Below are 13,325 nucleotides of genomic sequence, written 5' to 3'. Positions count from 1 at the left end.
ATCAAATCCAGTCAGTGATGTTCACCGGCTTTTAACCATGACCTCAAGCACAGAGTGTTCACAGGCAATGAGGAGGAAATGTTGTTTTGTGTGTGGAAATTGCATTTGAACTTGAAAGTGGGCTATCAACAGATCTCACATTGCTCATTAAATATGGATGACATATCACTCAAATGCTGCTGAGTTTATTTTTGTAAGGGCTGTGTATGTGTGCTTGGCTTCTCCAGAGCAATGCTCTCCAGTGCTCCATTACTAATTCTTGTTTACTGTTTGTCTGATGCTCTTGATTGGTCGTGACTGAAAGACAGGACTACCAATAAATTGTTTCATTCCCATAAAACAAAAGTGTGGTAAAGAATAAAAAGGAGTGAAGGGTCCAAATCTGTGAATTTAGCAGTACTCTGAAGGGCAAGTGCTTATTTGTTAGTTATATATCTCATAGCTCTGTAATATCTACATATTTATGTGCTTGAATTAAGGCGAAACCACGACTCATTGTGATGATAATACAGTCAATGACATTATGAACATATGGCAAAGGCTTTGTTATTACAGGATAAAGAATATGTTTCCGTGATAGATTCAAGCTCTGAAACTATATATCATTGAGTGAATCTCATGAAACCTGTCAAGTCCAGGAACATTTTCACACCCAAATCAAAAGAACCCAACAAAAAATTATATTTTGCTTAGACAAAATTGAGCCTGTTTTTAGGGACAGTTACAATTTTGCATTGTGACAGTATATTCATAACAATTAAGTGCATATTAGCCAGTAAATCTTATTAATGTCATAAAAAAAATCTCAAGAAATAAATTATTTAAATTGTAAAGCACTTATATATGGTAGTATTTGTTACACTGGCTTTAATTTACGCTGATTTAAAAAAAAAAAATTATAATTGCATTGATGTAATTTAAAAAAATGTCCCCCCAGTTAAAAATAGATTCTAATAAATAACCATTGAGAATAATGGGAATAATAATAAAAAAGAAAATATAAAAAGTAAAACATCAGGGCAGATTACAGTAATGAGAATTTGGGGGGAAAATGTTGATGTTATGAAAACAATGTCGCAATACAAAAAAATCCCAATGGTTCCCAAATTTTCAAAAATATATTTCCTGTTGACTTTGGGGTGAAATGTGACTTGGACATTGTTTTCGTAAGATTCACCCCATTACCGCTGCACAGGGTCCCACTAGGTTTTAGGGAAAAAAAGGGCAACTCTTTAAAAAGCTTTTGTTAGAAAACAAAACAAAACCAAAAATGAAACACAAAGGTTACTTTTCTCTCTATATAAAAGTGCCAAGTTGTATAGCTCTACAAACAATATCACATACAGATAAAGATACAACCAAGACAAACTATCACAAAGCTATGACCCCGCCCTCTTCCCTCCCAATGCCCCACCCTCACCCCGCCCCCTCACTTCAACAGCTTATGTCCATCAACATTCCAGTAGTTAAGACACCTGAAGGGACTCAAGACAGGGAACGATTAAAAAAGAGCTTCATCATTCAGCTTTCACATCACAATGGATGGCAACATGAAATGGCTTCACTCACAAAAACAAAGGCTTTGTTCACACTGCACACATATATTTGAAAGATTCGCAATCCAATCTAATCATTCAGACTGAAATGCATTTTCAAAAATCTCATTGTAATCCGATTTAAAACTCATCTACTAATATGGTTTGGATGCTGTTGTTTTATTCTGTTCATACTACAAAAAACAACTAAATTATGCCAAAAAGATCAGTTTTCTGCTGTATGTCTGAAATAGGCCAAAGTGACTCTTAAAGGCCCCAAAACGTTTGAATGAGTAAAGCTCTACTATAAGGAGAAAACAAGAGGGAAAAAATACACAAAAAAGAATTGAATGAGATGTTTGTCTTCCTTTCTTTATCATCATCTGTGCTGTTCTGAATTACCGTCAAACAAGAAAGGCAATGGATTGCCTGTTATCATCAGTTTGCTCTTTTATAAATCTCTTTCTCAATCATAAATACATTCATTAGGAAGAGAAGTCGTGTGCGTGCATGTGCGTTTGTGTGTACACACTCGTACGTACATGCGAACACGTCTACATACACACGTACATATATACTCACATAATATTTTAGGCCTTTTCATTTTAGCATTAATATGTACATAAATATTTCTATAATAAGTTTTGGATTTTTGAAGCCAAATTCTTTCTCAGCAAGAAACCCAGAACACAAAGGTGCCTCAGTAACGTTTCAAAGCTTCCAGAAAAGGAGGCAGTTTCATTAACAATAAAAAAATCAAATAAAATAAAAACATTGTAAAAGCTTTATACGTTTGTCTCAAACCCCCTACCAAATGTCATTAGATCAGATTTTTGATGCTTAATCATGAAACAAAAAGATTTGTGTAAATTGTTTGTAAAACCATTCTTACTGTAATTGTCGACAATTTAGTAATTTATGTGTAAATCGATAGATAATGTGTAAATCATTCAAAACATACATTTAGTCGTTAACAAAAATAATTAGTATGTAATATTTCATAAAACCATTCTTACGTAAATTGGCAACAATTTAGCCATTTTTGTGTAAATCGTTTGCGCAAATCTTTTATTTTGTTGGCAAATCGTTCATAAAACTTAACCGTTATGAACGATTCTTACGTAAAATGTAATTTTGTGAATCGTTTAAAGAAATTACTAGTATGTAATAATTGTTCATAAAAACATTCATGCATAAACTGTTGAAAATGTAGTCATTTTTGTATAAATCGTTCAAATTCTTATATTTTTGTGTGAATCTTTTACAAAATTTATTGTATGTAGTAAGTAAATTGTCAACATTTTAGTAATTTTTGTGTAAATTGTTCAAAACCTTTCATTTTTGTGTGATAACTGTCTGTAAAACCGTTCTTACGTAAACTGTCGACAGTTTGCTTCGTTTTGTGTAAATTGTTCAAATCCTTACATTTTGTGAATCATTTAGATAAATTACTAATATGTAGTAACTGTTCATAAAACCATTCATGCATACATTTGTTGACTATTTAGTCATTTTTGTGTAAATTTCTGAAATCCTTAAATTTTTGTGTGCTAATTGTTCGTAAAACCGATCGTATGTAACCTGTTGACAATTTAGTAATTTTAGTTTAAATCGTTAAGATTTTGTGAATCCTTTAGAGAAATTACTTTGTTAATTGTATGTTGTAATTGTTCATCAAACCATTCTTGTGTAAATTTTCAACAATTTACTCATATTTGTGTAAATCGTTCAAATCCTTCCATTTGTGTGTGAATCGTTTAGAGAAATCACTAGTATGTAGTAGTTGTTCATAAAACCTTTCTTGTGCCAACTGTATACAATTGTGTAATTTTTGTGTGAATATGTTTTGTGTACATTTTTCAAATACTAAAATGTTTGTTTATATAGTTTTCAAAAATGACTAGTATAAAGTGATGATTCGTAAAACCATTTAACCGGATTAACAGTAGCAAATTGTTGACAATTTCCATAAGAATAGTTTTTAACGTAAAATGTACACAAACTTTCATTCTGCTTGTTCTTGACAAATGCGGCCCTTTGATTTTCTTGGTAAATGTTTCCTAAAAGTTGCAAATAGTCCTCACTACTGTTTTTCAACCTTACAAAATGAGGTTTAAATAATCAAAGCAAAAAAGCAGCACTTGTAAAAAGCATAGCCTCAAATCCAAACCAGTATGTTTTTTCATTAACTTTGTCTCGCTTCACAATCCTTGGATTCGTTTCAGTAAATTATATATTTGCTAGGAGTGTAAGTCAATCTGCCCTTCATTGTGGGAGAAAGAGCAAATGGTATTTGTATGGTTAAATGGGAAAATGCTCATACATGTAAGCAGAGATACAACATAGAGACCCCACACAACCATCTACCAGGAAGATCTAATGTCCACAGAGTGGCTTACTCTGCTTTCTTCCAGTCGTCTTTTGAAGAGAGAGAGAGAAAAAAAGCTTGGCCAAACTCACCCACAGCACTGGGGAAATCAAAATCTTACAGTAGCATCTCCTACAAAAACAGGTCTGTTTGCAACAACAGACCAACAGACCTACTTTCTTTCTATTTTCCCTCTTATTTTCTTCCACACACTCCAGCATCTCCTCTACCTCAGGGAAGTGAAGGTCTTCTCACCCTCCTGGTCTTCCTGCCCGCTCTGGGCATATCAGGTAACTCAGACAGAGAAACTTTTGTTCAGCATTATGTGTTCACACAAGCACTTGTGTCAAATATTTTCGCTCCTAAAACTACTTCTCTCTTTTCCAACCGAAAAAGTAGGAATGCAGGAAAAATTGGCGTTGATAAAACACAGCGGTTGTCCAAATCCCAAAACTGTACATTTACTTCACGACTACCTTCAACTTGTGTCTGAACATCCACGAAAACTCACACTCACATAAAAAGAAGCTCAACCTTTTACAAAAATATTCTGGAAGAGTCCTCAAGTTTCGTTCGGTTATGTAGGTGCGGCGTCCAGCTTCAGGTGAGACTTTCAGCTGTTGACGTGTAATATATTTTTCCTCTTTTGCTTGGAGTGACTTAAGTGAATATTATAATTGTTATTCGTTATCAGGGTCTCTTCTCTGTCCACTTGGATTTGTGGCTTTGTCTGTCTCGATAGTTTTTAGTTGATGTTCGTGTGCCGCGAAACACGGGATCAGTCTCTCTCGTTCTCGTTCACTCACTCTCTCTCGCCGCTCTCCTGGTTCTCACGCGGTCTGGTAAAAGTTGTCAGCCTGCATGTTGTTGTGTTTCTGCATGCTGTAGTAACCGCTGTATCTTGAGTCGGGATCTGCGATGCGGAGCATGCGCTGTGAACTGTCCACCTGGACTTTCGTCCCCTTCTGGCAGTCCACATACACCAGCTGGTTATTGAGACACGTGGGCTGCGTGACAGATATGACAAAACACAAACACAGTGAGCTATCCTGGATCATGCAAAGCATTTTCTCATACTCATGTGACATTAGCACAGCCAAATGGTTTCAGGACAAGAAACTACTCATATAAAACAACAAGGGTATTACAAGTAGTACGAGCCTAGGGGCAAACCAAGGAACTGCTTCATCTTGTGGACCACAGTACGGTCGCAATTGAAATCAAAGCAATCAAGTGTAATTTGCCAAGGCCTAATTTGTTTGACTAATCATTTCCTCAAGTGCAACTCTTTGCATTTCTTATAATGCATCTGGTTTCAGTAGTAAAATCAACGTCACATTACTATAAGGCATTACTCTATCTAAAGCTACTTTGGAACAACGTGTATTATGAAAGTGATATACAGACAAATTGAATTAACTGAAACAACAGCATGAAGTGAATAAATCTTTTACATTTTTTTAAGCAAATAATAAAAGTCGTAACCAAGCTATTATGGTACACAACTGCAGCTGGTACCTACGGTGGTGTTGTCTTTGATGACACAAATGCACTGTTTTTCAGAGCCAAATAATATGGTGTAAACAGAGACCTGCGGGTAGGGGTTGAATCAAACTCAAATTTGGAAGAAGCAATTGTACCAAATGTGAAAACACCCTGAAATTGTGTTAAAAAGCCACATGTCTTAGTAATGTGATAGTAACTGTGAAGTAAACTGTAACATATAGGCACCTTGGTGGGTGTGCGGTAGCAAGGCACAGGAATCCACTGCTTACGCTGGTTGACAAACAGCAGGGCAGCGATGGTGAGCATCATCATTAGAACAGGCAGTGCCACCCAGGCCCAGTGCAGACCAGCATCCTCACTTGGCAATGGCGTCTTACCATCTAGGTACGGCATCTGAAGACTCCCGAAACCACCTGGAAGAACCCACAACACACCTGTTGATACATTTTGCTCCTTTGCTCACGGCTGACAGCAATGAGTCATTGAGGTGATGTAGAACTTTTCAGTACACATCTTTGCCACATGAAATGCAAATAGGGCTTCATGGTACATTGCATACAAAGCCTCACATCTAAGTCAGCAATTAAGGCAAATGCCAGAATCTTGTCAGAAAGACACCCACACACATCATTCTTTACTAAAGAAACACATGGGAAATCAAGAATAAATTACAGATTGCTAGCACAGAAAATCAAAAGAAACAAACAGCTTCCTGAAAATCTTTGATGATGATGAAGTTTGATGTAAATTACCTTTTTGAAGGTTAAAAAATGCAGAGTGTTCTGATGAAGAATTGTGATTATTTTGGGTTGGACTACAAAATTTCTCTGCAAACTCTGAAGTACAAGCACTTTTAATTAAAATAAAAAGAGCTAAGGCCAGAAAACATTCACTATGCAAGGATGCAAACCCACAGGTACGAATACTTGGCAATGCATTCTAAGGGCACAGTCCACTTGTACATACTTAACATGCATTCTTGCATTACAAACATATATATTCAACGTTGCAATTCCTTGATATGTCTGAGCAACTAAACAGAATATGTCATTCTTTAGGTATCTAGCATGTTGCTATAACAACTTGCCTAGCAAACTGTTGCCCTACCATGAAATTAGCTGACTTGATAGAGAAAACCATCTCTAGAAAACAGTTTACAGTAATGACCTCTATAGCATGCTTTTCGGCAACACTGAGAACACATATAGTTGCGTTGCCTTATGAATTGCATTCTGACACATTTTGGAACACGATGCATTAAATCGAGCTTGTGTAGCTCTGTCATGACAGCAGTCAACTAAAAGAGAAAACTGCATTTTATGCAAATGCACACTATGGCTCTGCTCCAAATCATAGAGAGCTGCCTTGCTGTCTCCTGCCTACATAGGCAGCTGTCTTCTATGGCAGCATACTTACTGAAATGATGCCTCATTAGAGAGCGATTTGGAACAGTCTACATAGGCGGCAGCTCCTACATAGGTGTCATTCAAAAAGCGCTAGTCGTGCGCAGACAGTGCACACTGTTGCACTCTATAGCACACTTCTTGGCAATGCTGAGAATATGTGTAGTTGCGTCGCATGATGAATTGCATTGACACATTTTTGAACACAATGACGCATGAAATCGGATTGTGTACCTCCGTCGTGACAGTAGTTTACCCAAAAGAGAAAACTGACACAGGAGAAGAAATTTCATGCTAATGCAAACTACAGCAATCCTTGTGGCAAAGCTGAGAATGCAACGCATACTTGCATTCATTATGAATTGCCTTCTGACCCATAATTTTGGAACACAATGACACCTGAAATCGAGCTTGTGTATCTCCGCTATGACATTAGTTGTCCTGACAGAGAAAACTGAGGATAGAAGACAATTTACACTAATTCCCAGATAGCGCCCCCTTGCAGCAACGCTGAGAATGCAACAAATACTTGATAAAAACATACTTGGGAATGCAATAATAAATTGCATTCTGACGAAAGAGAAAACTGACCGTAGAAGGAGAAATATTATGCTTATGCCTGCTATAGCACCTCTTGTGGCAATGCTGAGAATGCAACACAATATGAATTGCGTTCTGACACATTTTGGAATGCAACGACGAATGAAATAACTGAATTTGTACCTCTGAACTGTGGCATGATATCATTTTCACTGTGAGTGGGCCAGTCCGGTAGATGTCTCTGCTTGTCTCCACGCTGGTCTGTCTTCTCGATGGGCACGTTTGTGGGTGCGTAAGTCTCTATAATTAAAACATCACATAAGCCTTGAGACAATGATAGAAAGCGAGACAGATTGAGACAAAGGGTGTGTTAAGAGTTACAGATTGTAACCACAATAAGAGGAATTGAGAAGTGCCCACTCGGAATAAACAAGAATTGGGTAAGTGTGAAATTGCGGGCCGCAGGCTAATAAAAAACTCATCTTCAGAGCTGCGTCTTTGACTGGTAAAGGACCAAAGGGTGAATGATTACCTAGAGTGCACATAACACCACTCCAAACCCCCTCATTGATCCAGAGCCAAGTGACACAGCAATAAAGAGGACCATGATCAATGGCATTATCTCCCAAATGCAAAGAGAGCTAATTTAGCTTTGGTTCAGCTTCGACTTAATCAATCCTTTTAAATGATTCATCTCAACAAGTCCATATTTAGACGAAAGACCCATTCAATTAGAGAGGAGGTTCTAAGTAAACACTGCTTTATGAGAGACAGAAAGAGAGAGAGAGAAAGAGATTAAGAGAGAGAGAGAGAGAGAGAGAGAGAGAGAGAGAGAGAGAGAGAGAAAGACGTGTGACAGAACTAAACACAGCACAACTGCAGGGTATGTGGGGCAGAGATATACTACAGATTATTTAAGTCATTGCAATCTTCGTTTTAGAGGTCACTAATTCTTAAAGGTAAGCCTCTATCACGCCTACTCATGCCAAATTTTCATTTTTCAAAGACAACGTGAAACTGTATTTAAAACTTTTTTTAACTTCTGCAATGTAATGTATTTCTGAATGAATATTCATCAGCAAAATAATGTAGGGCGGGACTATATTTTATTCATAAGAATTTGATTGGAAATGACCAAAGATGATATTTGTTAATTATTTTTACCCACCCATGAGGCCTTGATTATATCAGCAGATAAAAAAACAAGTAATTTCAGAGGTGGATAAATGTACATTTTGATCAAAGATTCTGAAAACTTTTGTCTTTAAAGTCAACATGAAAAGGCATTCACAACCTACTTTACTTCCGTAATGTGACGTACTTCCGTAATGCAAAGTATTTAACAAGAAAAAACTGTAGGGATTGTAAAAAGTAGTTTCAATATGAACGGGTGGATGGAGGGGAGGAGTTAAAAGAGGGATTGGTGATGTCACCTGAAAAGGAAAGTAGTTTCAGGGGCGAAGCAAGTTATTACATTTTGATGAAAGCAGGGCCATTTCTAGCTATAAGCAGCGGTATGCATGTTCACGAGAGGGCTGAGGTCACTCGTCACAGTACTCCGGTTCAAATAAATATGGCTGTGCAAAATCTTGAATCTCCTCTTCTTCTCTTAAATCAAAATCTCCTGACATCTTTGTTTAAATTTGCTTCAATTTGTTCATGGCGTTCGGTCTGTACAGCGTTCCTCCTACTCCATTATAAACCGAGTAGGATGTAACTAAGGTGTAGAAAATAGAGTGTAGCTAGCCAAGATTAGCTCACAGACTTGATGCTATCTCTGTTTCAGTTAGTAAGCTAGCTAGCTGGTGGTAGTTGCAGCACTGGAGATGATTCAATCATCCAAATGTGTCTTATCTGCATTATTTTCAGGTGCTATATTTGAAATCTTACAATCATTTTAAATACTATCCAAATAGGATTTCGCTTAGAGCCCAGAGTTTTCACCAATTCATTGTTCACAATAATACTCTGGATTAATTAGTGGATTCCACAATTAAGAAAGTGCTTTAAAAAAGTATATAGGGTATATCTGTATTTTTTGTTGACTTTAAAATAACATGCCCTACAGAATTATGCACAATAAGACCAGGGACATTTATTAAGAATGCAAATGTGGTCTGTTTTGATTTCATGTTGTCTTTCGTAAACAACACACATGTATAATACAGTACTTATAATAAGGACACTTTATGAAAAGTGCTAGGGTGGATGCTTAGTCACAGATCTAAATGAAATTGGTTTATGCCAGGGGTATTCCATTCAATTTTCAAGAGCTCTGGTCTCTACATTTCCTTCCCAGCAAAGGTCCGGATAATAATACATGGTGTTAGTAAGGTGTTCATGGCTATGAAAATATAGAATATATATTTTTTAATAGTTTATATAACTTGATTCATTGGCAGCAATAGTACTTCTTAGTCACTTCTTCTTACTACTTAATCTTAGTCAAAATAGTCTCTTCAAACTGGGCAGGGTTGAGGACATTGGGGGCCCAATGTAGAGGGGTCTGAGGGATCCTCTATCAAAGGATTAAAATATTTCATCAAGATCAAGACAAGGGCACTTGGATATGAATATTAAAAGATAAGATCAACCGTTTGTTTTGAAGCTGAATGACAGCAGTCCAGTTTTTGTGTTTATTTATACATTCAGAATATACTGTAGTGTATAATATGTGTATGAGACATAGAAGGCCTTTCGACAGATTACTTAGCCAGATGTCAGATAACTACCACAAAGATTTAGATCTAGGTCCGGAGTCCGCTTATTGAGTACCCCTGGTTTAGACCCTTTTATAAACCATTTCTTTCTCGAGTTTTTAATTATTTTTAACAATAGTCCAACGCAAGCAACATAAACCACACAAGTTAACTTTCTGCAGTTTATTACACTGCAATCAGCTGATGTCATCACTATCTGAAAGGGGCTGTATTGTGAATGCACAGCATGTAACTCCTGACCTGGACACATAGGGCAGCAGCTGCCCTCTACTGTGACTGGCTGATAGCAGGGTAAAGCAGGGCAGCTGACAGTCGAGCAGAGGGTCTGGCCTTGCAGGCAGTAGCAGTGAGTGCAGCTGTCAATGTCCCATCGCTCCTCGTCCATGTAAGTCTTTCCATTGAAATGACACACGGCCCTCGGTGTGGCTTCTGGTGAAGAGGTGGGAAGAATCACTCAGTATCATAAACACCGACTTATAATCAGATGGCAGCAAGACAACAAGACAGCAAGATTGATTTTCAAAACAAATAACCTGAATATGTAATTTTCTCTTTCAGTAGCCACTTCCATACATGAAACCGGTTATATTGGCGTAAAATTGATAGGACATTCACAAAAGCAACGACTTTCAATGTTTTATTTATGTATTGCTATGATTTGCTCACACCCACCAGAATGCTGATAAAGTGTCTAGACAAGGAATAGTTCACCTGAAAAAGAAAATTCTCTCATCATTTACACACCCTCATGCCATCCCAGATGTTTATGACTTCATTTCTTCTGCAGAAAACAAATGGAGATTTTTAGAAGAATATTTCAGATCTGTTGGCCCATACATTACAGGTCCATACAATGCAAGTGAATGGTGACCAGTCCTTTCAAGCTCCAAAAATCACATAAGCTCATCATAAAAGTAATCCATATGACTCCAGTGTTTCAATACATATATTCAGAAGTGATATAATAGGTTTGGGTGAGAAACAGATCAATATTGAAGTCCTTTTTTTACTGTAAATATCCACATTCACTTTCTGAAAGTGAAGATTTATAGCAGAAAAGGATTGAAATATTGATCTGTTTCTCACTCAAAGGGATTGCATCACTTCAGAAGACATATATTTAAACACTGGAGTCATATGGATTACTTTTATGATGTCTTTATGTAATGTTTGGAACTTGAAATGTCTGGTCACCATTCACTTGCATTGTATGGACCTACAGAGCTGAAACATTCTTCCAAAAATATTGTTTGTGTTCAGCAGAAGAAAGTCAGTCATACACATCTGGGATGGCATGAGGGTGAGCAAATGATGAACCATCCCTTTAAGCTGTCATATTGACAAAGGCAATTAGTCAACAGTATAACCTCTAAGTATAACCTTAGCCATTATTCCAATGGCTAAGGCTGTGTTTGGGCCTAGTTTGGGCAAACACGTACCTTTAACTTTTGCTACACTCTGCTTAATGATTTAGAACGACTATAAAACAGTGATGCAGTGTGGTATCCAGAAATCTCCATTCATGTTATCCCTTTAGGAGCACAAACCTAGACAGTAGGGGCAGCACTGGCCCTTCCTGAGCACGGGTCGGGCGCAGTTGACAGGTGGGCAGGACTCAGAGAAGCAACTGATGGCTCCATCCAGACAGACACAGCTGGAGCAGACATTGGGCTTCCAGGACTCAGCGGCCAGGAAGATATCACCATCTTCATTCCTACAGTAACTGGGCATACTGTCATTACTGGGCATCTGAGGGGTGACGGGATCATCTGAAGGGAGTACATAGAAAATAATTTCTTTACAGTGAAATCATTACCTCAATGTCGATGGGTAAATGTAAAAAAATAAAATAAAAATCAGTTCAAACTAAACAGTTGATAACTTAATTGATTATTGATTGATAATTGATTCATAGTCAGTACTGATGACATTGATTGCCAGTCAGATGATGATGGTTTAAACTAACCATTGACACTTATTCATGGCATTCCAGCTTTAGCCCTTTTTTATCACCGATGGTCCCACCAACAAAATAAATATTATACAAATATTAATAACTACAGTCTTGACCAGTCTTGTTTTAAAGTTTAGAATCAGTACTTAAGAATGCATGTAGGCATTATGACCAAAACTATACAAGTACACTGAAATTTGTAGATCAGAATGGTGTTTAGATAATTTATCAATCATTTTACCCTTCACATTATTGTAGTTGATAAAAAGATCAGACTGATCAAATAGCCATGTGTCATATGTTGCTGAATACAATAAGCCTATTTGTTTTACTCACAGATAAAAAATATAGCACGTAATAACTAAGTAAATATCTTTGACATATATGTTACACGTAAACAGGTGTTTCTTAAAGCCACGATGTCACTTATAACTTCACGAATAATAAACAGAACAAACAATATCAATAGCATTACTTTGAGACGATTATCTTTAAAACAAGCCCACACACAACATAATCTGATGCATAGATCATTAGATAATCCAAACAAAGCTCAATGTACACATAGCACATAATGTGCTATCTGGCTAAAAACACATTGGAAATTATGTAGTACGTTGTACAGTGTCATGGAATGCTACACCAATTGTATTAGGGTTTAGATCACTGCAACCAGAGGTGGAAGTCATCCAAATATGGGCAGGGAGGATTGTTCACTCTAATACATATGGCCACCAGAAGATGGCATCAAGTACATGACTCAATGATGGTTCAAAATGACTGAGATCTCGTTACTCATGCCTGCATGCTTTGGAGAGAAAGCATAACTTTAGTCATTGTTGTATTTTCACATAACGTAATTAGTTCTTATCTACAATTATTATGTTTTAATTGTTAGAAGAGGCTTTTGGACACTTGAAGACATTTTTGAACACTAGGATAAATTATTTTTTGTAATGCTCTAACTTTTGATTGCTTTGTCATATCAACACAAAATTTTACTCAAGTTACAGGTGACAATTAAAAAAAAAAACGACGGTTTTTCGGCACTATATTATTTACACCCTGATATACAGTATATAATGTCAATCAGAAAAATAAGATTATTTTTTTTTTGACTCAAGTAATTTTGTGATTTTTCATTAAAGAATTAAAAAAAGTGTTCTTTAAAATGATATCAAACACTTGACTGTGGTGTGGGGACGTGGTCATGTGTCAGTCTGCGGGAGAGAGACAGGAGTTAGGGTTAATTATGAACCAGGTGACAAGCCTTACCGCTTGTCACATGGATCTTCCTTT

The 13,325-nt window shown here is 36.8% G+C and overlaps 1 protein-coding gene across 2 annotated transcripts in view; it reads right to left on the bottom strand.

Moving 5' to 3' along the window:
• Nucleotides 1–1,431: 1,431 nt before the first annotated feature.
• crim1 (cysteine rich transmembrane BMP regulator 1 (chordin-like)) overlaps nt 1,432–13,325 on the bottom strand; it is a 163,494-nt gene continuing 151,600 nt past the window's right edge. For both annotated transcript variants that reach the window (XM_052145627.1, XM_052145628.1), the window contains 5 exons: nt 11,620–11,841; nt 10,313–10,501; nt 7,536–7,652; nt 5,635–5,822; nt 1,432–4,910 (listed from right to left, as the gene is read on the bottom strand). In XM_052145627.1, coding sequence (XP_052001587.1) covers nt 4,734–4,910; nt 5,635–5,822; nt 7,536–7,652; nt 10,313–10,501; nt 11,620–11,841 — 893 coding nt within the window. In that variant the 3' untranslated portion in view covers nt 1,432–4,733. The remainder of the gene's footprint in view (nt 4,911–5,634; nt 5,823–7,535; nt 7,653–10,312; nt 10,502–11,619; nt 11,842–13,325) is intronic.

Source organism: Xyrauchen texanus, chromosome 16 (assembly GCF_025860055.1).
Source record: "Xyrauchen texanus isolate HMW12.3.18 chromosome 16, RBS_HiC_50CHRs, whole genome shotgun sequence".
Lineage (NCBI taxonomy): Eukaryota > Metazoa > Chordata > Actinopteri > Cypriniformes > Catostomidae > Xyrauchen > Xyrauchen texanus.
This window is presented reverse-complemented; position numbering and strand designations above follow the sequence as displayed.